The sequence below is a fragment of the Harmonia axyridis genome, chromosome 2 (assembly GCF_914767665.1).
Source record: "Harmonia axyridis chromosome 2, icHarAxyr1.1, whole genome shotgun sequence".
Taxonomy (NCBI): domain Eukaryota; kingdom Metazoa; phylum Arthropoda; class Insecta; order Coleoptera; family Coccinellidae; genus Harmonia; species Harmonia axyridis.
The window spans coordinates 11,467,982-11,495,347 of NC_059502.1; the positions used below are offsets into that span (position 1 = coordinate 11,467,982).

General features: G+C 32.5%; 2 protein-coding genes across 2 annotated transcripts; one reads left to right on the forward strand and one right to left on the reverse strand.

Moving 5' to 3' along the window:
* Positions 1 to 4,819: 4,819 nt before the first annotated feature.
* On the forward strand, positions 4,820 to 22,586 carry LOC123672849 (acetyl-coenzyme A synthetase). Its single transcript, XM_045607160.1, has 8 exons — positions 4,820 to 5,206; positions 14,086 to 14,281; positions 16,485 to 16,718; positions 18,908 to 19,216; positions 19,472 to 19,605; positions 19,839 to 20,028; positions 20,869 to 21,058; positions 21,802 to 22,586. The coding sequence occupies exons 1-8, from the start codon at positions 4,893 to 4,895 to the stop codon at positions 22,248 to 22,250; spliced, it is 2,016 nt and encodes a 671-aa protein (XP_045463116.1). The 5' UTR covers positions 4,820 to 4,892; the 3' UTR covers positions 22,251 to 22,586.
* Positions 22,587 to 23,042: 456 nt separating this feature from the next.
* On the reverse strand, positions 23,043 to 27,229 carry LOC123673138. Its single transcript, XM_045607577.1, has 5 exons — positions 26,911 to 27,229; positions 26,011 to 26,165; positions 24,952 to 25,118; positions 24,451 to 24,693; positions 23,043 to 23,930 (listed from the first exon to the last, which is right to left on the reverse strand). The coding sequence occupies exons 2-5, from the start codon at positions 26,149 to 26,151 to the stop codon at positions 23,771 to 23,773; spliced, it is 711 nt and encodes a 236-aa protein (XP_045463533.1). The 5' UTR covers positions 26,152 to 26,165; positions 26,911 to 27,229; the 3' UTR covers positions 23,043 to 23,770.
* Between the last annotated feature and the right edge of the window lie 137 nt (positions 27,230 to 27,366).

Genomic DNA, 27,366 nt, shown 5'->3' on the forward strand with positions numbered 1-27,366 from the left:
ATGATTTTTCGAATTTTTATATTCTTTGTGGGCTGAAGGACTTAGATCAATTGCCTCAAATATAGTTATTTATTTATATTTATTGTTTTACTGTCATAAGAAATTGAGGTGTTGAATGTTGAATGAAATAAAAACCATTTTATCAGATTAAGGTGTGGTTAGCGTCACCAGAACCGTAGCAGAATGTCGAAAAAGACTGTCTCATTTGTCTCGAAAAGCTTTTGAACGATTGTCATTCTTATTTATTGTTTTAATAGCATATCTCAATAAGAAAATTGAAAAATTCTTCATTTCTATTCAGATTGGCGGAATTTCAAAAGTGTCGGGAATTAAATCTGATTCAGTCGGATTTTTCGACAGTCCCATGCCTAACCCATCATATCTGCAAATTCCCATCTAGTAACATGTCCCCAGGAATGGAAAGGAAGGTCATCTGAACCACAAGTCATTCCCTCAAAGAGAAAAGGGAGGTCCTTGACCTACATACCCATTTAATCATTGAACTTCAGTTTTATTCCGCGTTCATATCAATTGTAAAAGGAACTGCAACTCATTTCTGACCTTGAATATTGAGTTCTTATCACATAATCTGGCCATTAGTTTATCTACCCAAGTACTTCTTTTTAGCATTGGAAGTGACATTAGGTTTGATCGATTTTTTAACACTCTCTTATGGTGTCATTTATGGAAAATATTACTGGAATCCAATGAATTGGATGAATATTTCTCGATATACATTTCTCAAAGTACTAAATTCGTGAGCAAAACCAATGAATTTGATGAATATTTCTCGATATACATTTCTCAAAAGTACTAAATTCGTGAGCAAAACCTGGGAATTTGTTAACTTGGCCATTCCTTTATTTCAATAACAACATATGATGAAGGAGACTTCAATAAAGTTCAGTTAACGAATATGTAAAAAGCGAATCTCTCCTGTTAATGTAAAAACTGTTGATCCGATTGAGATGAGAATTTGTAGTTGTATTAAAATAACAATTTCAAATTTCCTGCAAACTGTTATGATGATCGCGTAAGCAGAACCATAGAAGAATATATACCAAAAAAATACTCAATATTTCCGTGAGGTTGATTTTTAGATGTTGATGTGAAAAGAATTTGAAACTTCGTGTAAATTTACATCTGATTACATCATCACAACCTCAGAAAATTCAAGAATAATATTAAAAAGCCTAATTTTTCAGTGACAACTGAATAACAGATGCCACTGAGATTTTGCAAGTAAATAAAGATTAAAATGGCAATTTCAAACTTCCAGCAAACTGTGGTATTGATCAGGTTATTATAATAGAAAAACGGAATATCGAAAAAAAGAGCTTTCGAGCGTTCGTTCATTTATGCTCTAAGTGCACCCTTCTAAGTATATTTACAGTTTTTGACTTCACGTTTCGTGAATAGGTACTATTCCTTGTCACAAATCGATGAAAACCATGGTAAAATTGAAAGAATTGGACTTTCAACTACTTGACCACCCAGCTTCTTCAGATCTGGCCCTCAGTGATTAATGGCATTTTGTAGACCTCAAAAGAATGCTTCAGGGAGAGAAATTTGGTTTTAATGAATGCAGAAACGTATGTTTCTACAGAAAAGGTATTGAAATATTAGAAGACATTGGTGTAGGTAGGTGTATTACTTTTGAAGATATATATATGTTGACGAATAAAGTATAATTTTCAAGAAAAAATGTCTTTGGGACTCAAATGAAAAAACTTTTTTTCCACCTAGTGTAATTTTCGCTAACAGGAATATTTATAAATCATATTTTCACGTTTGTATATCAAATTTTTACAGTGTACTTAAAAAACAATTTTTGAAGTCGTCTAACCAAAATGGACTTTGCCTTAGGTAGATATAATAAATAATAATAATAAATTTCTTTATTATATATGACATAACAGATAAATGTTCAAAGAAAATATAACACTAAAAAAATAACGTCTGATATCTAATACATATATCATTCACTAGAATTAGCATAATAGAGATAAAAAAGTTGGATGGCGAGTATGATAAGAGGCATCCGGGCGCTAAAACTATGGTTGATCGTTGAAGGTTGTAAAAAATCTATAATACAATAATGTCGTAAGAACAAAATCACACAGAATTACCATACTAATCATGTTTATAATTAAATTCAATTACAATCATGATATTTGATGTAATCATAAATTCAGGACAAAACTGATTATCAAGATTTTTCAATATGACTCCTGGAGCCTCCGAACAGCAAAAATTGTGATTTGTTGGCATTTATTTTAAGATTGTGTGAAATTGAGAATTAATTAGTTATTTTTAGATTCACGCCAATATTTCTATTTGCCTGCATCATTTGAGCTGAAATCAGTATAAAGCAGAATATCATCAGCATATCCGTGGATGAAACAGGATTCAAGCCCTGAGAGCAGATCAAAAGTATATATTAAATATATAATAGAGGCCCCAAAATTGAACCTTGAGGAACACCCGAACGAATAAGCAACAATTCCGACAACTCCCCTCTGGCTTCTATCAGAAAGGTAACTCCTGAAGAATCTCATCAATGGCCCCTTATTAAAACCGATATGTTTCAATTTAACTCAAAGTACCTATAAATTATGGTCCACGCTGTCAAACGCTTCCGAGAAATCAAGCAATACCAGGGCTTAGATGAGTATTCATAGGGAACAGCTGTTTTGGTGTCGAGGTTTTTTGAGCTTGAGGTAATCATTTTTACCTAAGAGCTCAAATAATGTATTTTAATAATCATATTGCACACCCTATAAGGATTTGAAACTATTGAGCATCTTGTTAACCATTTCAACATAGTTTGAGCTTTATGTTTGCTTAGAAAATTTTCAACAATTGCAACAAATGTTGTCCAAGCTTCTCGTTCAATTCGATTTATTGAATTTATGAAGGCAGCATCCTTAATTAATTGTCTTATTTGTGGGCCGTCAAATATTCCTGCTTTTAGTTTTTCTGGGCTCAACTGATGCATTTTTACGTCTATATATGCAAAACATGACCCATTTTTATTAAGAGCCTTTACAAATTGCTTCATTAAGCCCAACTTTATATGTAACGGAGGAAGTATGATTTTTTCTCTTACCTATCCGAGTAAGGGGATCAAATCAGGTACCTGATTGTCAATGATTCCTCTATTTATAGATTTACCTGGGATTTACTCAATAATAGACTGACAATAAAACCATTGAACCTACATTAATGAATATACAGTGGCCATTTGAAAACGAAACAGACGAAATAAAGTTTTTCGATAGAAATGCTCGGACAGGTCGATTTCTGTTTCGAGGGGGACAACTTAAGATGTAGGTTACGGACGCATAGCGTTTCAACCCTTGCTACTACAACCCTCACCCCCAAATTTGGAATAGGGAAGATGGGGTGAGTGATACCTCATTTGAAAGGTATTTTTATACTGATTTCAGCACAGTAATTGTTTTTTCATTTTATGCATTAGTTCTCGAAATATTCATGCGTTAGTTAGTTAGGAAGGAAGCCACTGTCATGGTTGTTTTGAAGCTCAAAATGTCGATTTTTCACAAAACACTACAAGTGCCATGAAAACACTACTTCATTTTCAAATACTTAGTTAAGAATATTTCGAGAACTAATGCATAAAATGAAAAAACAATTACTGTGCTGAAATCAGTATAAAAATACCTTTCAAATGAGGTATCACTCATCCCATCTTCCCTATTCAAAATTTGGGGGTGAGGGTTGTAGTAGCAAGGGTTGAAGCGCTATGCGTCCGTAACCTACATCTTAAGTTGTCCCCCTCGAAACAGAAATCGACCTGTCCGAGCATTTCTATCGAAAAACTTTATTTCATCTGTTTCGTTTTCAAATGGCCACCCTGTATAATAATTTTAGAACTCCTATAAACGAATAGGTATACTGAATGAAACTCACATTGGTAGATAAGTTGATGTATCTAAAAAAGTAGAGCTGATAGTGTTCCGTAACCACGGAATTATTAATTTAAAATTTGGATTTAGAGACCTTTCACAGTTGTTTTGTTTTTCCGGTTTCTTTTTTTGTTTGTGAATTTAAATTTTTCTGTTGGCCAACGTCTTGCGCCGAAAGGAAGCGTGCACGTATATGCGCGATGCTCGCCTGTGATTTTTTTTGAAATTGAAATTGAACGGTCGAACAGATGTACTAAGAATTAATCGCTGTGTTCCACAGGATACGTACTTTTCCGAAAGTGGATGAAATACACGCTAAAATCACGAAGTTTTCGCTGTGAACGCTAAAGAACTAAAGTTTCAATAGATTGAAACGCGCAAAAGGTGTTTGTGTGGTTTAGGTTTGGGTGTTCTTCGAGATTAAGCTGCGGAAGCAGATAAGAAGGGCCCTTCCAGACTCCATCATCTCAACCCAGAAGGTAAGGTGCAATTCGTTGGTGGCTTGCTTTAAGATCGGGTTATTAATTCGCTTTTTTACTTATTTTTTCACTCTGTGAAAGGTGTCGCTGACATTTCATCGTTGTTTGTAGGACGAGTGGCCCAAGTCCATATTTTCTCTCCGGCAATACAATTTATTCCTTTGGGTTATTGAACAATATTTAACAGATAGAGAAAAAAGGATTGCATGTACAGATTTAGCGTGGTTTAAATCAGCTCTAAAATCCCAGGCACCAAAAAAATTTTTGTTGTTGCCATAGATAGCAAAAAAATAATACAAAATTCTAAAACTGCATGAAACAGAAACATCGTTAAATCTCAAGTTCCCGCTCCACTGTCGGTGGTAACGATTGGCAATCTACGTCGGCGCCAAGCAAAGTCTAGCCAACGTTCGGACGCAAGTCCGCCAGTCGGCTCGCTCGTGTGTTCGGGACATTATCCTCATTTCTGAGCGTCTCAGTCTGAATGATGCCGTCGCAAAAGTTGGTTTTCCTTCCCGATCCAGACATAGCGAGGAGCTGCTATGTCAGCGACAATGCCCAGTACAAGCAGATGTACCAGAAGTCGATAGAAAACCCTTCCGAATTTTGGGGTGAGATTGCCGACAATTTCTACTGGAAAAGGCCAATCGATTTCGACAACTTCAACCGGTTCAATTTTGACTTCAGGAAGGGTCCCATTTTCACCAAGTGGTTGGACGGCGCCACCACCAACATTTCCTATAATCTGCTGGATAGGAATATAAGGAATGGTAACGGGAAAAAAATTGCGTTCTTTTGGTGAGTTTCTTTTTCTAGGGGAGGAAAGAGGTGGTGAATATTGCGGTTTATTTCCTCATCGATTGTTTTTAGAGTCGCAATTGGACTTGACCTAATTGGTCTATCCATGGTATATTTTGTTGAAGGGTTGAAAATATTTTCTCGAATACCTAATCATTCTTTTTAATGTCTTGTTTTAGGTCTATTATGATTCATTGCTATACAGGGTGTTCCTAAATTGGAAATACGAAGGAAAAATAGAGATTCCTTGGGTTATTTTAAGGAAAAAAATAAACATGGGCCCGCTAAAGCTTTGTTTTCGACATACAGGTTGTTTCTTGTTTATTGTGATGATTATACCAGTTTATCGAAACTTCATTAATTTTCGCTATAGATTGGGTAAATAGGTACCTAAACTTATTATTAATTCACTCATCTAATCTTACTTACTGGATCTTCATAATAATTTGTATTTTCCTAACGATTAGATAGGTAGGTACTAGAAAATTGTTTGAAATTTTTTTATCAAAATCAGTAGCAGATACTATAAAACTACAAGAAACCAAAAGGTGTAGTACTGGATCGAAGTTTTTGTTTACATTCTTCTTAACTACCTGTCGTAAACCAAAAAAAGTTATGGAAAAGAAGCGGCGTTGTTCCAGAAAAAATACCATCCTGTAGGTTTGCATTCAAAATTAGCATATCACATGTTGAAAACTAAAAATTAAAATATCTTGTGAAAACTTGAAAAAAAAATGAAAGTTTAACACCCTAATCTCAAAAACAAAGCGTTTGTGTCCACCTTTGTAGTACTTTTTTTCCTAATAGGATACCTACGAGGAATCTGTCATTTTCGTTTTTTACCTCCAATTGAGGAAGACCCTGTATTCTGGATCAAAATACTGTAAACTTGTTAAAAAAATTCATACAGCGTGTCAAAAAATAATGCAACAAGCCAATAATGCTTGTACAAAGAATTAGGTATTAAAGAAAATTCTCGTACTAGTCGATTTTTATTTTTAAAAGCAAATTATGCTTTGAATTTTCTATTTTATGTTTCTCACCTTCACAACTTCTTTTGGAATATTTTGCTATGGGTTGAGAACTCTATTCAATTTTCAAAAAATTCATCTGCATTTATCAATAAATTCTGTGTTGAGTATCATCGTTACAATACATGTTTTTGTTTGGTTTCTTGATTTTTAGATTTCGAAATTCATGGAAAGGTTTATCGAGCTAGCAAAATTGAGCAACAGTATTTGTGAAAAAATCTCACGCAAATATTTTTCGGGCTTTATAAATTTCTGGATTATATATAGGTATTCCAAAGCGTATACTGTGTAAGTTCCATGAAGTGGGCTCATCGCATAGTTAAAATCAAAAATATTTAAGGCAGAATTTAAAAAAAATCAATAGTTCAGTAATTACAAATCAAAACGAGTTAATATTCTTCGTGTATATAAAATATAACCGTTTCAATCTTCGTGCAAAATTTCTTGTTGATAACGTCGTCAGAACCATAGAATATCAAAAAATAAAAAACTTATGTGAAGTGAGGAGCTTCTGAAGACTCGATCATTTATACGCCAATTCTTAGAGAACATATATAATTATATACATATAGCAATATATGCAATGGAGCAATTGGCGCATAAATGAACTAGCTCTCAATAGCTCCCCACTTGACGTCAATGCTTTTATCATTTTTTTAATTCAATTTTTGCATAATTGAAAAAACTAAACCAATAGGCAAAAATAAAAAGATTGAAACGCACCTTCTTTACCAGTGATCAAAATTTCATCAAAAAGAGGACAGTTAGTCTAAGGCAGCTTGTATCTTGACCTAGAAAAGTTTGTTATTGTTTAAATTGGAATGGAAGCAAAAATTCATAATCGAAAGTGTTGAGTAAAAATGTAAATGAATCGAAGTAGGTATCATATTAGTTCATCCTTAATTATGTAAGAAGTATCAATAACCTGATGTTAATGGAATTTCATCATTGTAAACATAGGATTTTTCATTCCGAACTGCTAACATTGAACGACTGGACTTTATCCCTCTTGTCCTAAATTCTCTAGCCATTCTTTAAGTTTCATACAATAATTAGGACTTCCTGGACTTTTTTCACGCCATTACTTTTCAACAAATTCGCCAATAGATTATTCAGTCGAAAATAAAATTGATTTGAAGAAAAACTGACCAGGAATAAATATTTCTGGAAGGAAGTAGTAATGATTCAAAATTGGATAAATACATTCGTTTTACCAGAATTCTTACACATACACTAGGGATTTCCGTAATTTTGTGCAATACGCCTTCATTTTTCCAGGCAAGATCTCTAAACATACCTATATGCTTAAAATTACATGGCGATTCAGTATTGCTTTCGTCACTTGCTTTTTCAATAAACCAAAACTAATTTGTTATCTAATTATCTGAATGAAGGTATTGTGTTAGTATATTGTACCTTAAGCAATAATTATGGGTGTAATAGATCGAGAGAATTGTCTCAAATTATTGGACAGTTATGCAATTTCATATTTTGCAACTACCTGCTACTCGATTATTTTTTCAACGGTTCTTTTCATCACTTTTTATTACGGATTATTGATTGATTACACAGGCCAAGTCATTTTGGTGCTCGCAGTTTTTCAACTATTCCTTGCAGAATCCGAAAAAGATCTCAGATTTTGTCTATAAGATCTAATTTGTGAGATAAGCTACATTCAGCATTTTTTATTTTCAACTTGCTCATATATTTTACGTTATAACTATTAGGACTATATCCAGTTGAGAAAAAAACACGGATTTAAATATTTATTAACAGTAACACATGAATTCATATATCTATTTATTTACAAGCATTAGTCGCCTATCAATTGAAAATTTTCCTTTTTCCTTCATGAATTTCTCGCATAGAGTTTAATAGGGTATTTTCGCTAAAGGCTTGAATCAATCATCATTTAGATATCTCATCGTCCTTGATATCTATCTTTCTCCTGTTCATCCCTAAAATCACCTAAATTTTCTTGAAAGCTATTGAAGAATTTTTCAAAATTGGAAAGCAGTTTCCACTCATTCTACGTAAGTCTCTGCTTTATAATTCTCAAAAAAACTTTCACATCAGCCCCAGCGAAAGTAACATTTTTTCTCTTATAACCAAAGCTTAATTGTTCAAGTTTTTGATATCATTGAATCATGACATCTCTTGAAGGCCAATTTCTGTTAATCCAATATTTATTTTTGAAGTGAAAATTTGCGAAAATTGAACAATTGTTATTGTTTGAGGTCAATTCATCCTGAATCTTCAAGTTTACTTTTTGTAAAATGTAAATTAATGACACTGTTTCATTTCATGTTTCTCCTAGTGTAAAATTTAATTTGAAATAAAGAATATATCTATCTATCTATCTCATGAAATCTGATAGACCAATGTCCAAATATTCATAAATTGTTAAATATGGGTATATATCCCACAAAGTCCAAGAGAATACATATTTTAAGAATATAAATTATGCAAGATTTGGCCAATAAATAATTATGAAATTTGTGATGTAAGTGTACCTATTGATTTAATGATCCTCAATCAAGTAATATCCTTCACAAAGATTTCATGCTTGTAATTCACAAATTAGATATTCCTATTATTATGAAAATCAACAATAATAAATCATGGATACTTTTATTGAATTCATCTGTTAGAAATTCATGAATTATTTACGATATACGATACTTACGATATTTACGATTACAATTATCCACTGAAATATGGCTAATCAAAATTTTTGTGAAAAGAATTATTAACTTACTTAATATTTATGAATGGTTAAACTAATAGTTGGAGGAACAGATTTAGTTTGTAATTTTTCAGCTGAGAGAATTTTATTATAAGCCATATCAGTTCTAAAGAATCTAATATTCTTATTTACCATCAAAGTCTCCTTTATCATTGAATACTTGGACTATAAAGAACTCAGAGAAAAAAATTCACAGATATCGGTAAAGTATCCGAGCAGCACAGTTCATTAATACCTATATTCCACAGTTTCCTGCCATCCACCCCAAAAAAGTTTGGTACTCTTTATCACGGAAGTTTCTTGACCTTTTTGGAAATTTTTTTACGACATTTTACAATTTTCTTCCATTGCTCTAAATGTTTACATTCAAAGTAAGACATTTTTCCATAGCAAGTACAGTGTATCTCATAGAAAATTAATATAGGTTTACTATGATAAAATTGAATGGAATTTTCAAATTTGTGGACGGCGATGACTTGCAAATCCAAGTGCTCCTGGTCAGAGAATGTGTAAATCGCCCGAAGATATGAACATCTATATTTAATATACCCTGTTTCCACATTGCTATTTCCACGTGTAGAATGAATTTCCACTCTATAAAATACTTGTTTCCAAAAAAAGCGATTTTTACAATGAGTCGATGACCCATTGTTCCTTTCTAAGTCAATGGAAATTATTTGAATAGAACTGAAACAATAGCTGCGGATTGTGGAATCACTTCGTGATACATTCAAATAAATTAAATATTAGGATGTGTATGTAAGGCAACCATTTCAGGAGAAAATAATTGATGACTAAAACGAGATTCGGTAAAAATACAGGATCGTATTTTGATTAACGCAAAACTTTGTATTCGCATATTCTTAATAATAGCTACTACGTTCAATATAGTGTATCTGATATAATTGATCGTACAATTGGTTAGATAGGTACTAGAGACATTAGATAATTGCCGATCTGTCTGGTGACAAGATACGCAGTTTCCAGCGAACAACGTAGATTCGATGTACGTAAAAAAATGTAAAAAATTATCGTTGAAATATTGACAACATTGTAAACAATGGGAGTGAACGTCACTAATGGATTATTATTCATGTAATTTTAAGGACATCCATTGGGATGTTATACCATTCTTCTTGAGCCGCAAGTTTGAGATTGCTCGTTTAACAAAATCTCACATGTGTTCAACGGGATTTATGTCTGGAGAAATTGCTGGCCACGGTAATCTTTGAATATTGTCAGGTGAATTTTGTACTCTTCTCGTGCGATGGGGCCTAGCATTGTCTATATATATATTTATGTATGTCTAGCACACGTGAAAAAAATAAAAATTAAATGTACAAAAGACCATCCATGATAAATTTCGTTTTACAATTTACTAGGGGAGTCCAAGAATTTTGGCGATATGTGTAAAAAAACCTACAGAAAATTCAAGCTGGAAAAATTTGAATTTTTTCATCGTCATTTTTTCATTCTTACAGCTAAAGTACTTGTTTTCATAAAATAACGATTCACTTGGAGAATTTTAATGATTCATAACAGGTTCTATATCGATACTCCCACAAATATGTTCAGGTGAGGAAATTCTCATGCAGCACTTATAACCTTCCATTATCAAAACATTGACATTGAATTTTATAGTAATTGTGAACCTATTGCAATTTCATGGCATTAAGTACCCACTACTCATTATAGTGCCCAGTGAACCGAGATAAGAAAAAGCAATTTTTTTCAATCTTCGGATATCATATCAAACTACCAACACGAAAATCGTTCATGTACTTCACGCAAGTGTACACTGAAGGTAAATTGCTTTGCGTGATTCATAATCTAGAGTCTAGAGGAACTTCCACATCTGGGATATAAACAAAAATTCGATAACGTATTCTGAACATGCTATCAGGTCAAAGTCTTGGACACTATCCGTGAAATATTTATTTAGGTGTACTCTTATGTAAAAACGGATGATATTGATTGCATTTTGATACTGAAGGTAAATTGCTTTGCGTGATTCATAATCTAGAGTCTAGAGGAACTTCCACATCTGGGATATAAACAAAGTGTGACTGTAATGCTCTTTATGTATATTGAATCTCACAGGACCATGTCCTTGATTCAAATCAAATTATAATAATAATAATAAAAATTCGATAACGTATTTTGAACATGCTATCAGGTCAAAGTCTTGGACACTATCCGTGAAATATTTATTTAGGTGTACTGTTATGTGAAAACGGATGATATTGATTGCATTTTGATAATCTCTATGATTCAATAACATACATACTCTTGTTAAGTTCACTCGACAAAAACATCAGAATGCCATACGAAAATGAGATTATAATATCTATAAAAAAACACTTGCACATGTTCATTATCGCCTTTATCTCAGGGGATACCTCAAACCATTAAAAAATCAATAAAATTATATAGTGCCGCGAAGTTCAAACACAGTAAACAGTTTTTAGTTTCAAAATACATTTCGAGTAATGAAAATTTAATGACTTTGAAACGACTTTCAATTTTGGTTTATAGGCAGACTTTTTGGGGAAAATTTTTCAAATTTGATTTTGGAATAAGCAAAAATCCATTATTTTGAAGACATCGAGCTCAAAATCTGATGAAATATGCTGGTCACTGTCCCCAGAAGCAATTTGAGATTGGCGGGAATAAGATAAACGGTTTTCGAGTATTTCTCAATTTTCCCACATTTTCAATTTTTTTGTTTTAAATTTCGATGAATTCAAATAAAACTCAGATGAAAATAGAGATGGTTTTGGAGTAGGTGAAGATTTTTTGAAATTCTAATCTCGAATTTTTTCACATATGGTATGGAAAATTTTTCAAACGCCTTGCTTTCATCTCATGAAGAAAAAATAGTCATTCTCACACGAAAAATGCTATAAAAATGCTGAAAAATCAGGAAATTTGAGAATTTCTTGTAATTTATCTATTAGGTACTATTTCGTTTTGTATTCAATATACTTATGTACATTGGCGTTTGTTATTCTTTGTTGCTATTGTTGCTCCTTATAGGAAGATACCGACTTCCTGATCAACGGCAAATGCAAATCCACTTGAAACATAGATCAGCTGCGCTTCCTGTTTTGAAATTAATTTTGAAGGCTAAAGTCGAATACCTATCTAATTTTAAAAAATGAATTTGTCGAAAACTTCACTTAATACATTATTCATTTTCAAGGTAATAATAATGACAATACCGGAAACGTGCTTTTCTAAGGTAAACTAAAAAGTCTTTTTTACAAAGAGTCTGAAAGTTTATTGTTGTAAATAATGAACTAAAAAAGATTGTAATATCTCCACAAAATATATTCTATGCCTACTTCGCATACGTACAATTATTTCAGTATCATATTCAGATTATAATTTTACTGAATATACATCATTGTATTTTTATGTCTACCGGTTTTGAACCAGGATTTCCTCGAGTCAAATTGAATAGTTATCATTTTTCTTACAATTAGTGAATTATGCGAGGTATAGATGACATGAAAATTAATTGTATGAGCAATTTTTATCTTACTACTCAAAAAACATTGAAAACCTTTTTTTTTTTCGTCGACCTCATTATAACAACTCAATTCAACGTACAAGAAATATTTAATGGATTCAGTCCCCACTCCATTAAAAATTAAATAAAACAAAGTAAATTTCCACAAATATTGTATGGTCTACGACAATTGTTTCGATAACACTGTGGCTTTCGACTAATCAATCAGTCAGTTATATTTTATGTACCTACTCATAATCATCTATTAATTACCCCTTTTAATAGCGTAATTAAATAATGCATGATTGTCATGGGCAACCAAATACAGAAGTATTCAGCTGCAATTTTAATAATGTCACAACTTTACTGAAATGTGTTTCATATTTTCAATTTAGGTGAACTTTTCAGAGTAATAAAAAATTGTAAATATGTATAACACAATCCGGCAACATCGTCTTAGCTTGTTTGGGGATACGTAAAAATTGCGTATACTCCCTCTATCTATGTTTATTACTCTATGATGTACCTACTCTGAATAGGTATCACTATAACTATGTAATTCCATAGAAAAATTAATTCAAAACTCAAGTCGAGGCATGAACTTCTTGATTTATGTGCTTTCAATTTCAATAGAATAGAATAAGTTATCTCTTTGATTTTTTCTTTGACACCGCCAAATGTGGTAGAAACATTTAAAGCATCTTCCTTGAATTTGTTACCTCAAAATTTGTGCGAGTAAACTAACAACGAATTCATAGCGACCTTAGAAGTAGTACAAGAATAACATTCCGCACTATTCTGAGTCAGTATTGTTGGTACCTATACTTCAGAAGCATTGCAAAAAAGGAACTTCTAGCAATGGAATATCAAAAACATAATTGACATTAGCGGATATCACAAACTTATAATGTTCATCAAACGACCTAATATAGGATATATCTAAAAAAAAAATCAAAACAGAACATATAAGAGTTCATAGCGAATGATCCTCTTAATACCTATATTCCTGACGAAGAAGTTAAATCTAAAATGAAATTAAATCAATCGTTCAATCTATTCTTATATTATTGCATAAAAATAGAAATTAATAAAATAACTATCATCATTTTATTTAGTAGGTTGCAATTATTTTCGGAGCAGCTCTTACATTGAGATGAAATTTTGAATTCAAATGTTAATTCGCATGATTATAATAAGAAAGAAATTCTAGCAGAAAGTAGAAAATAACAAACAGAATGAGTAGAAAAAAACAACAGATCAGAATGAGTAGAAATTTTTCGCGTACATACTAGATATAAAATAGTAGTTTTAAGCTTGATGAAAAATTAGTGCTGATCGCTTCACGAGAATCACAATAATTCTATCAGGATATCGAAAGAAATGCCCAAATGGTATAGACCTTGAATTTTTTAATTAAACTATTATGTTTTTGATGATGTTTTAGATAAGTTGAATTTTTCGGATATTATGAGCAGGATTGAATCCTGATATAGTGAAATTTCTGAAAGGATAGTTTCATTCATTGTTGAAATAGCATTCATACCTCTTTTAATTTCGAAAATTGGATAACTCCAGATCTTTTTTTTTTCAGGGAAGGCAATGATCCCAGGAATTCCAAACATATCACATATGCGGAGCTTCTGTCAGAAGTATGTCGCTTTGCCAATGTCCTTAAGAGCCGCAATGTACAAAAAGGAGATAGGGTAGCGATTTATATGCCAATGATCTTGGAAGCTGTTATCACAATGCTCGCCTGTACAAGAATAGGAGCAGTCCATTCCTTAGTGGTAAGATCCTGAAAAAACCTTTTTTTTTATTACCTAAACTTCAAAACAAGACGGATAAGTTTTACAATACCTAATTCGAGTGATTGTGTATCAAATAACACATAACAATTATTATTCAACAAATAGCCCAAATATTATGTACGCAGACCAAATAGCAATAAGAGCTATCTACATTTCACATAACTGCATTCAACCAGGTATTTTCACGCTGAAAAACTCTCAAAATCTTGAGTAAAATGAAAGAGGTTCATTCGCCTTCTGCATAATTGTTACTACTTTTTGTTATTTGATATGTTGCATAAATACAACAAATCTGTAAATTCTGGTGATGACAGCTTAGTTGTCGAAACCTGTCCAAACGCTGGGCAAAAATGTGTGATTATGAAATTGAGGAAAACTTGAGCCAATCATTTTAATATATCACCTGTTCATTCAAATGATCTGGTGATTCGAATGGTAATATTTGAATTACGAAACAATTTTACAGATTTTATTAAGTGGATTAGAATCTGACGTCAGTTAGGTAGGTAGGTACACCTAAATTTGATCAAAGTCCATAAACATTTGATTATCAAACGTATTGTACGTACGACAGAGCTATTATATTTCTCGAGTTTATTTGAAGTCAATAATGGAAATTCCGTCCATAGTTCAAAAATTATACATTCAAATAATATGAAAAACATTTAAAAGTTCATTATGTCAAATACCATGAATTGTCGAATTGGGAAGATTTGTTTCTCATAACAATCCAGTTATTGAAACATAGCGGTATCATAGCAAAGTTGAAGTTTTTTACACAATAAAATTATATTATCCATTGCGTGGAAATTTTTTCCACTAAATATAAATCTTTTAAATTCTCGACCACATGACTTCGATGAGAATTTTAAAAATAAATTTATAATAACAGGTAAGTAAATGAATTTCATGGTTGGCTGTCCATCAAATATTCTATTGAAATATAGCAGCCATCTGGATAGGATATCAAGAAAATATCAGAAATTATCACACAATTTTTGCGATGGTTTTCCCGATCATGAAAACATAATATATTTTCAACGATTTCGTAAATATTCGGAGAATTTTATGAATCTGTATTTTGTACATCGTCCTATTACAATTATTCCAAACAATTACATAATAATAATCGATTTGAAATATTACGATATCAGATCCAGATTTTTTTAGAGTATTTTTTGGTGTCAAAGGTTAATCGAGTTCATCGATAGCTGTGAGATAATTGCACATATTAAAGTTCACTACTCGTTTAAATAACATATTTACTCGTACCTCGTACCTTAGGATTTCAGTAAAACATTAGTCGATTAGAAGAGATAGGAAGATTAAGATGAGTATAATATGAATGCATTCGTTCTAATGTGATTTTTTTCTGTAATGTATTCATTTTTCTAAAGTAACATAAGATTTTCATGGTAATTCAAATCTACTTGACAATAGGTTATTTTCAGGATAATATATTGTCCTATTTATGGAACTCCTCATACATATAAGACTTGAGATATTTACATTAATTTAACAAAGATATGTATAATATGTTATTTAGTGTACATGTGATGAGAACCTATGATGACGTCAGTTTGAAGTAAAGACACTTGTGTCATTTACATTTTCGTTCTTTTGCGTTTGATGTTCTGCAAGAATTTCAATAACAAAAACAAAAATAAAATTTTGTAGTATTTTGAGAGTTCGAACATTAATTTGCCCTATGAAAAGATCATTGAAAACTTATGAATTCGAATCAACATTGAATTCTTACCTCAAACAGATTATTATAGTAAGAATCGAAGTCATATCTTTACCATGAAACGCTAATAAGTTTACAACTGCCCAAAAAACATCATTGAATAATTTGAGAAGATTTGAAATATCTGTCAATTAGCCTATTACTAGAATCGTCAGTATGGCAGGTCAGTGATCCCTACCATATACACCTGCCTTCTACATAACGCCAGCGGAGCATAATGACTTTGCTATAGAATGGTTGGGTTATTGTTCTAAGCGGTGCCGTACTTCTGAAAATTGCGCAGCTTTCGACGCCATCTCTCGGGCTAGCAAAGAATCACCACTAATTTAATCTAAAAATAAGAAAAAAGTATTTTCCGTAATATTCAAAAATTCCTGAATGTTATAATTATATTCAAAAATCGTTAGAATGTTTTCTGAGCTGCCTTGTTTTCAGTTTGCAGGATTTTCAGCTGATTCCTTTGCCGAAAGGATAACTGACTGTCAAGCACGCGTCATGGTGACTGCTGATGCCACTTGGAGGGGCCAGAAACTGATCAAACTGAAGAATATTTGTGACGAATCCATGGATATTTGTCAGAAGAAAGGCCATACAGTTGATACGTGTATTGTTGTGGCCCATATGCAAAGAAGTGAATTGCCTACTGGAGTCTCAAGAGTTCAATACACGGTGAGTTAAGAGAAAATTTCAACTTAACAAAAAACTACTTCCACCAACGGCCATTCGTTACTGAATTGTACTATAATTTTCTTGTGGTATGTAGTTAAGAAGGATTACAGGAACATCATTATGAAGGTGAATATGTATACTAAAGCGTAATACACACAGGGGTATTTTGTGCAGGACTTTTTGTTGCAAACTTTAGGATGCATGTTGTATACACTTAACATCTTCCTGAAAATTGTAAATACATTTAGCTTCTTTCTGAGTTATATAGAACGAGGCGCGTTCACTTTGCGTAGATCTATATCCCAAAACCTGGGAAGGGCACCGACGTGAGATTGAGTGCTTTCGAACACTAGTTCATTCATGCACCATTCTAGGAGACCACAAAACATTATTTGTGTATAAGTTCAAAAGGTTGATCCTGCACCCACTAATTTGCAAGGAAAAACTCCAGTTGAACTTTTTCATCTGAGCCACCCTGTACCTATACAAACTTAATGTATTCTTTTAAATTCTCTGAATCTATCGTCACAAAAATTGTTCCTAATTATTGTTCAGATCCATTATTTTCTCGTCACAAAGCAATGGTTTTTTTTTCCATGTCTGTCATAGCCCCTTCCTATTTTTTAGCAACTATCTAGTTTTCCTCTCAATACAAATCAACAGACCTAAGTCATAAATTGTCGGTATATTATATTCATTACATCGTAAAGTGCCTTGCTCATAAATGCTCAACAAGTGTCGTCCATCAATGAAAAGTGTTCCCCACATTTTCCTTATGTATTATGTTATGTACCTTTACTTCCTTCACGCAGGCCGTACAACCTATTATCTTTATATTCCCATTGTTAGATAACAACGTTGAAATTGCCGAACATCATTCGGTTAACTTCACTTTCGTCCTTGAATAGCGATGGAAAAATATGAATAACAAATCGTTGAAATTTGAATCTACTGTGGACCTCCATAGAATATTAATCGAAATAGCACTGCAATTTGGATCCGAATGTGCAAATGCATTTGATCATTTTTCCGTCGCATCATTACCTACTCTGCGTAATCAATAGGTTAGTTCCAAAAGTACGAACTTGAATAATAAACTAAAAAAAACTAGTATTGTAAGGTGGAGGTATTTTATGATTCTTCATGGTCAATCGAAAAGCAACTAAAATTATCGATCATATTGATGATGAAACGTTTATTGAATACGGAACCAAATCTACAATTTTTTAAGTTTTATCTTTTCTTCTAATGAAATTTATGGAATTTGTAACTATCTATGAGCAAAATTCTATGCTTAATCCGTTTGGACGTGAATAGGTAACAAACAAATTAACGCTTGGATATATTATAATAAGAGGGATTACCCATCGTGGCTTTCAGCGTATCAGCCAAACATTAGGTATATTCATTTCCCCTCTGAAGCTCTTGCGAGGGCGATGACTAAACTTTGTACGGTGTACGAAGTTGTAAACTCTCTTTATCTTCTTTCTCTTTACGAAGCGTTTAAGTGAAGGCAGCACTGTACGATTTTTTTCCACAAAAATTAAAGTGATTTTTTTGTAGTTTTTTTTCACAAATATTTCAGTGATTGGTACATTGAAAAACGAAAAGTTACCAAGATTTCATTTTTCATTTGTGAATTGAAAATATTGTCATTCTACAATGTAGGTTATTGTTCAAAGAAATTGTGCGAAAATTCGATAAAAATCGGTGATTGTAGGATAAAAAAAACTATCATTTCGTCTAGAACTGATCAGCCACGTGATGACATTCCCTCTCAATATGAATCTTTGTACCATATATTTAATTAAATGGACTAAAAGGCTTAATGTTGTCTCAACTTTCATTTTTATCATCAATTGACATGATCATCAAAAGTATACTTCACTGCAGTGCAAACTAGAGTGGCAGTCTGTTAAGGAAGAAGGAGGGATAGTATTTATGACATTTCGTGCAATGCAATTGCCTTATGCGCAAACTATGCGATTTACTTCCTTTATATTGCTCCGTCTCATATTGAACGGAATATAGTAAGCCAGTTGATCTATTCAGCTGATAGATCTGCAAAGACTATAATAGATCACCAGAACCGATCAATTCACATAGCTGGAAGATACATAGATTCGGCGTATCAAACTGCCAGATCCAGAGAACCTATTAATTTAAATGATATTTCTTTTTTGTTCAAGGCTCCCATGCTGAACTGCAGAGACTTCTGGTGGCATGAAATAGTACCTGGGGCTTCCGCAAACTGTCCACCAGAATGGATGCAAGCCGAGGATCCATTGTTTTTGTTGTATACCAGTGGTTCAACAGGAAAACCCAAAGGCGTTCTTCATACAACTGGAGGCTATTTATTATATGCTGCAACTACCTTTAAGTTTGTGTTCGACTATAAACCAGGAGATATTTATTGGTGCACAGCTGATATAGGGTGGATCACAGGCCATACTTATGTAGTTTACGGACCTCTAGCTAATGCTGCAACATCTGTGATTGTAAGTACTTAATTCATTATGAAAAGTATGTTGTATGTATGCAGGGTGTTTCTTAAATACGGTACGAAACTTCAAGATTATGTTGATGTAAACTAACACTTATGAAATGATAATAATTGTGTCATAGAAATGTCCTTATCTTTTTCAATTCATTGAACCTTTGGTTCGATTCTCTCCATTTTACTGCTAATTGAAATTTTCCACCGATTTATCTGATTTTTCTAATGAAATTATAAGTAACTATAATTGTTTCAGTATGAAGGAACACCATTTTATCCCACAAATAGCAGATACTGGGAAATAGTCGAAAAATATAAAGTAAACCAATTCTACACAGCCCCTACTGCAATAAGGACACTTATGAAATTTGGGGAGGATATCGTAAAAAAGTAAGTGTATTGAAATGAACTCGAATGTCACATTGGAATTCATCTTCTTCACCTCATCTTATTCAATAATTCATAAACAATCCAAAATCTAAAAATTAATATTACTTCTTCTGCTAACTCATTGTAAGTAAATCCTATATTCCTAAAGTTTTCTTGCACTTTTTTTTCTTAAGCATCTTCAAACTCTGGAAGCCTTCGGCGATATGAATCTAACCTATATAATATATCCTCAGGAATAACTTAACATCTCTGAGAATTCTTGGTTCAGTCGGTGAGCCTATCAACCCTGAAGCCTGGCTGTGGTACTATAAAAATATTGGAAGGGAAAAATGTTCTATCGTAGATACCTACTGGCAAACTGAAACAGGTGGACATATTATTACACCTCTTCCTGGAGTGACTGCTATGAAACCAGGTGCAGCTGTAAGTGTTGATAAATTAATTTTGGTTTACTATTTTCGATAACAAACCTTTTGAATGGTTTGAAAAAAAAAATTATCCCACACTGAAATTTGCAGTTTACGTTTTGGAATGAGTCGAATTAAAAATCTGTTTTCTCTTGAAAATATGTAGTTTCAAACCTGAAAATCCCCCTATTTCGTTCTTTATTTCTATTAATTTAATGATTATACGATTGTAACATATTTCAAGAATATTAACATAAACCTCATATTATAAAGATCACTGATATTTTGTATTCATTTTCCCACTGATCCATAAATAATTATGAAATATTTCGCCAGCTGACCAAATATCCTTGAATCAGTGAAAACTATAACTTTCATCGTTTTTTATTAGGTACTATTAAATGAATGGTGCTGAAAATTAATGTTCCAAGTTCAGATCACAATGGCATAGGTCCATTTGCGTCATTCTATTCGAAGGATATTTTATGATTTGACTGGAAACTGTGATTATGTCGGTGTTTTCAGATAAATGGCAAGACCACTCAATTTCTGATTTATCGACCATTTATTTCGAGAAGTGGAACGATTAATCAATTTTAATGTAGGGTGCTACAATATAACTCCATTTTATCAAAACGCAATAAAACCTATTGTGTGAAATACATTTTTTTGTTGTAGATCTATTATTATTTTTTACATGAAGGGATACACCTTATCGCCATAGATACACTGATAAATCACACTTCTGAGGTTCTTCACGACACTATTAGAATATATTTTTATCTATAAATTTCTAGTATTCAAAACTACATTTATTGTATCACTCACAAAGTAAGAAAACTATTATTCATTTCAGTCCTCTCCATTCTTTGGTGTTCAACCTATCTTATTGGATGACAATGGCAAAGAGATTGAAGGGGAAGGTGAAGGATATTTGGTCTTTTCCCGACCATGGCCTGGTATAATGAGAACATTGTTCAACAATCATGACAGATACGAAGAAACGTACTTCAAAAAATTCCCTGGGTACTACTTTTCCGGAGATGGTAAGATTATTATTATTATTAATCACTGTTATCATTAAAAACCCTTATGAAATCAAAATTAGGCTGTATATACATCAGTGACACCAATAAAAAAAATCTTTTTGGAAAAATTATTAAACATCATCACTTCGCCATCAATTAATGGAGAAATGTCTCAAGAAATGTTTCAAAAGAGGTGATAGATTTACTTTCAGCAACACATCTATAATAAAATTAGATCTGAGATCTTTTAAAAAAGTATTACCTCAAGATGCTCTTCAGCGCTGTCAAGTTTGTAATGAAATATTTTCCGAGACTAAAGTTCCGCTATCAATCAATAATTGAATGAAACTTGTGAAATGAATAAACACACAAAATAATAGATTGACTTTCAGTAACTAATATATAAGGAAATTAGATCCAAGATCTTTCAAATGAGTAACACCCTAAGAGGCTCTACAGCGCTGTCAAGTTTGTAACGAATTATTGACTTTTCTGCGATAAAAGTTCCGCTATCAATAAATACTTGAATAAAACTCGTGGAATGAATTAACACATAAGATAATAGAATAATTAATTACATACCTAAAATGATACAGATAAGAAACTCTTTGACGCTTTCAATCGTTTGCTAGGACACTCTCAAGCACTTGCACGCTTACAAATGGAGAGGTCGGGATCATCACGAACAGACCAATTGACCACATTCTTTGTACTTAGTTTCTTTGATAATCAAATTAAAAACGCATCATTGCATTTCACAGGTGCTCGAAGAGATTCAGACGGCTATCTTTGGGTGACTGGTAGAGTGGATGACATGCTCAACGTATCTGGGCACCTTATGTCAACAGCCGAGGTGGAATCAGTACTTACCGAACACAGTTCTGTGACGGAAGCTGCAGTTGTTGCTAAGCCTCATCCAATCAAAGGAGAATGTTTATATTGTTTTATAACAATAGCAGAAAACGCTGTATTCAACGATCAACTCCAAACAGAATTGAAACAATTGGTGAGAGAGAGAATAGGTCCATTTGCCCAACCTGATGTCATCCATAATGCTCCTGGACTTCCCAAAACGAGATCTGGTAAGATAATGAGGAGGATTTTGAGAAAAATTGCCCAGGATGATCATGACATCGGTGATATCAGTACGTTGGCTGACAGTGGAATAGTAGATGTTCTATTCAAGACGAAACCAAATACACAGAGATAAACTATGAGCTATAAAATATTAAAGCTGTAGATATGAGCACAGCCATGCGGTATAAAATATTCCCAGGCTTAAAAAAAAATAGAGAAATGCACATTATGAAAGAAGAAATACTCAAATGAAAATTTTCAGGCTCCAAAATCTGTCTGTTTTATCATGGCGTTTTTTTATAGAAGAACCAATCGCACAATCTTATCCGTCTACTTGTTCAGCTCTGTTGTGTGAGGTTATAGCATATTGCATGTACTGTTGAAATCGGTACAAATATTTATTGATTTTCATCTTGTTGATTTCTTATGGTTGTACAGTAAATTTGTGTTAAGTATAATATGTTACCAACTCTGTGTTTCATTTAGCCTAATCATTTTAATGCCTTTAATTGCCTTTTTCCGAAGCGAAGTATAATTTCTAGAGAAAAGATTGAAAATTTAGAGATGCATGATGCATTACAAATACTACTCTTGAATACAGAAAAAATCAATGTATTCAATGGGGTGTATCTTTAAGTTTTATCCTATTCAGATAATATTGGCACAAGGCAAAGTCAATTTCAAATCAAGTCATAGTTTGAATGAAAATGCTCTCTCTTTCTATACCAAACATACTGAGAGGGACTGGATTAGATATTCTAATAATATTCTAACCTAATAGGTTAGGATAGATTAAGGTTGGTGTTTGATATCATTTTTTAGTGGCACCTTTTCTGTATACCTCCATTTAATTCCTAATAAAGATTATGACCAACTTCACTAGGTAAATATGAAAATATATATTTGATCAATGAAATCACCAGAATACTTGAGTAAAAATTTTATTTTGTCATTTCAAATTGATAAAATTCACAAAATATTATTGTCATCTGCTGTAATATCCTTCTGAGGGATGGTATATAAATATTCAAATAAAAATTCAACAAAAATAAAAGAATAATACTCAACAAACTCTTTCTTCTATTAATAGATACAAATTTCAGATTAGTTTCATTTTTACCTCGGACAAAAACTGTATATGGCTAATTCTGGAAAAAATTAAATTAAAAATATATTTCTTCCAGTCTTAATTAATGCTTTTCACTTTTAATTATCAATATTCTGGTTTTCAATTTATAAGTTTGTATTCGACTTAAGTACATACAGTATAATATTTTTCAGGCATTGTCTGAATCAAAATGTACATCTTATAATTTATTTTCTTCATATATCATTTCTTCTCCACTTTTTTTTTCAATAATTGAAAGGAAATCATCTCTTTCAATTCACTAATGAATACGTTTCAGTAAATATTTCAGTATTGAAATTGTTTTCTAGATATGGCATTCAGTTCGTCGAATAAAATGAAGATTATTTTCATATCACTGGAGTATTTCATTGTTAATATTTGAAGTCGTTATGAGTTTCTACGCTTCACAACATTATTTTTCGTTAGTATATGTACAATAGTTGTGGCAGAAACCATTTTAGTATATTTATTTATTGTTTCCTTAATTTTGCCTTTCTGCTTTTTTTTTCTTCATTTAAAATCATCTAAGGGGGCACTGTTCCAAATTTCTTCTGCCAGTGATTTGTCCAATAAATTCCATCGACTTCATTTGGATTTTTGGCTTCTCTGAATATTGTGACACAGAAAATCAAACTTCCAATTAGAGTGAGACAACCGAAAATTACGAAGATTATACCCAAAATCCTGAAAGAAAAATGTTAGGTATATCAGATAGTACCTATATAATTAACACATATTGAATGGTACAGTTATGGCTCTTTGCTAGCCACAAATATGGCGTCGAAGGTTGCGTAATTCTCAGAAAAACGGCACCGCTTGTTCTACAGCAAAGTCTCCACGCTCCGCTATGAAACTGAGAGGTGTATATGGCAGGGACCACTGAGTTGCCATACTGATGATGAATAATTGAAAGAATGAACTCAATTGGGACTGTGATTTAGACGGGTCAGTTTTTCCCCATTCAAGGGTACAAAAATACTGACGATCTGAAAATCAACAGTCTCGTGTGTTAAATTTATTTATTTCAAAATTTTAGAAGGGTAAATTCTAAACATATAGGAGGTAAGATTTGGTACCTTAGAATGAATGGAAGTACTTTTTTGGATCATCCAAGAACCTTTGCTGCTTTTGGTCCAAATGAATGTTCAAAGTGATCAAGAAAAATGTAGTTAAAGTTTAAAAACCATATATCAGGTTAACTTACCATACTATAATGGGTTCGTGGAATTGAATTACTATCACAAATCCCAATGTTACTAGAATAATGGCTAGGTTAAAGAGTAACATAAGACAGCATAATCCTCTTGTATTAGGACAAAGCGGATTTGGTGCAGTGTACGCTTCTAACTTGACACCCCCTGATCTTTGACTCCTTCTGTCGTAACTTACTCCAGATGGCGCTCTTATACTGGGAGGAGAATATTCACTTGGTGGATGATACCTAGAACTTGAAAAACCGAAGGTTAGGGTCGAAGTTGCAAAAAGCCTTCCAAAGAAGTTTCAATTAATCTAGTAGCTACATCATAGCTTTCTTATATGAAATCCAAGCAGCTTTGGACGTGATCAATATCTGGATGGGTAACTTCTTTGTTATAACTCGCCAAAAATACTGATCGAAGATCGAAGTAAATTTATAAAGAAGCCGCTTGAAAGATATAGTCCACTAACAACGTCAAAATGTTACCTGAATGCAAGTCAGATTTACCTTATTTCAGAGGCTGTTTTGTAGGCACCACTTGTCACATAAATATCGGAACCAGCGTCATAACTACTCTCCCTGTTGGTGTAAGAATGTGCAGGAGGAATATAATTATAACCACTATCTTTTTCATATCTTAACTCATCTCTCATTTCGTGTTGTAGGCTGTATGGCTGTAGAAATGAAAAACAATGATTATGAAGGAAAACGATTTATATTGCACAGATCATATAACTATCTCTTTTGAATGGTTTATTTCGACCAAAGTGGAAAATCTTTCGTTAGAATACTGACACATTATATACACAATCATTTCAACTCGAATTCCACAACGGAAGTTAATGTTCTAGATTGAAAAACATTATTAGGTCCTGTTTACCAGCTATATTTAACTGGCAGCGTGAACTCAGCTGTCAGCAACCCGAACAATACTCATTCAGAAAATTTGAAATTAATTCAGTAAGAAATAAATTTATTGAGTTTGTAAATATTCTGGAATATTTTTCCCAACTCATCAATATTGTATTAAATACTAGCTTCATATCGCATCCGAGTCTACCGAAGGTAGTGGACGCATTGATATCACTTAGGTGTATTTTTGGTCTTCGATTTCAAATTTTATTCTCAAAATGCATTTTAGACTATCCTGAACAACTTTGGTTTCGTGTCTGTTCATCCGTTTGTGTGTTCGCATATTATTGTAACAGCCTTAACTTCTACAATTTTGATGTTATTTTGATGAAATTTGGTATGGGTGTTGAAATAACCGAGATGTAAATATTTTACGTTTTACTAGTCCAATTTTAATGAAATTTGGTGTGCGTACTCAGTGTTAGAATTTCAGAGGAACTTATTGATTTTGTTTTTCGAATATAATGAATTCGTTGAGTATGCGGGAATCAGAACTTCTCAGGACATAATAGAGTATTAACGTATTGTGGAGTGCAAGATTGAAAACGATAGAATATTGTTCAATATAAGTCAAATATTTGACTAAAAATATAATACTAAAAAAAAATTTAGGTGAATTTCAAAGTTCCTAATTATTGTAATTTTTCAACTCACCATAGATGCATAATCTGTGTTGGCTCTTTGACTTTCCTCTCCATCAGAAAACTCATAATTTCTAGCCAAATGAGGTGAAATTCTAGAGTGATCAACCCTCGGCGAAGCTATGTAATGATTCTTTTTGACTACCCTCGACATGCTCTCTCAGAGGACTAGGAGAATCGCGATTAAAAAATATTACACATATTGGAATTATTCAATTATTGTGTTGTTCTATTCTACTGGGTTAAATTTCAAATTCGAATCTTCCTACAGAAAAGCTGGAGTAAATACATGCATCATTCTTGAACGTGATGTTGATGAATAAAATCGAATTAAAAAAATAAAATATTTGTTTTTACTGGTTTGACTTGGTACTTATTGAGTAAAGTGTTAAACCGAAACCATCATTCATTAGATAGGTTTTATAGCCTTGAGCTCAATAACAACTAAAACATCAACATAATTCTGAGGACAATAAATCTATTAATGACCAGTTTGTGCCAAAAAAATATCGTTTCATTTCCGAATTATATTCAGAATATTAATATTCATCAGTTAAGATTCTCAAAGCAACATTTGAAGGTTAACTGTGCACAAAATGCTTATTTCTTATTATTAATATTATCTATTATTCATATATCTTCCTTAATAAATGTCCGATTTAAAATAAATTGGGTTTAACTATTGAATTTTAGAAGGATTATGACATTCGCAAATTTCAGTTTTATAGGCAAATTATAACTAGAAGACAACATAGTAGGTACCATTCTATGACAACGTAAAGATATTCCGTAATATATTATTGCGTTATCTATATGCGAGCATAATTTTTTCAGGTAGAGGTAACAACTTTACATAACAATTAGAGCGCATCGAGGAAGCAAATCAATAAGCTGAATAGATTAAAATGCATACCTTTAAAAAAACATTCACTAAATCTGTGCTAGAGAACCAATAGCTCGGCTTACTCAAAACTCAGTAATTTCCAATGACATTGAACATACTAAACTTGTTGAGCGATGAAACAAGCTCCGTTGAAGGCTATCACCATTTTCAACTAACCCACTGCATTCAGGTGTTACGATAATTTCAACAATGAAGGGTTCTTTAGAGACCACTATTCTTCATCAATTTTGGAGATATTACCGAACTTCATTACGTGGGACTGTTACAGAACGTGAATAATAAGAATAACGTTACCTTTGGTTTCCTACGTCTTCAAGAAGTTAGTTATTGCAAGTGAAAGTATAAGCACTGTTGCCAAATGATATTGTTTCTACCTTTTTCTCCATCATCTTTATTAATGGAATAGATGCAACTGGATTTCTAGCTGGTGGGTTTCAAAATACGCTGCATAACAATTAGTTGTTT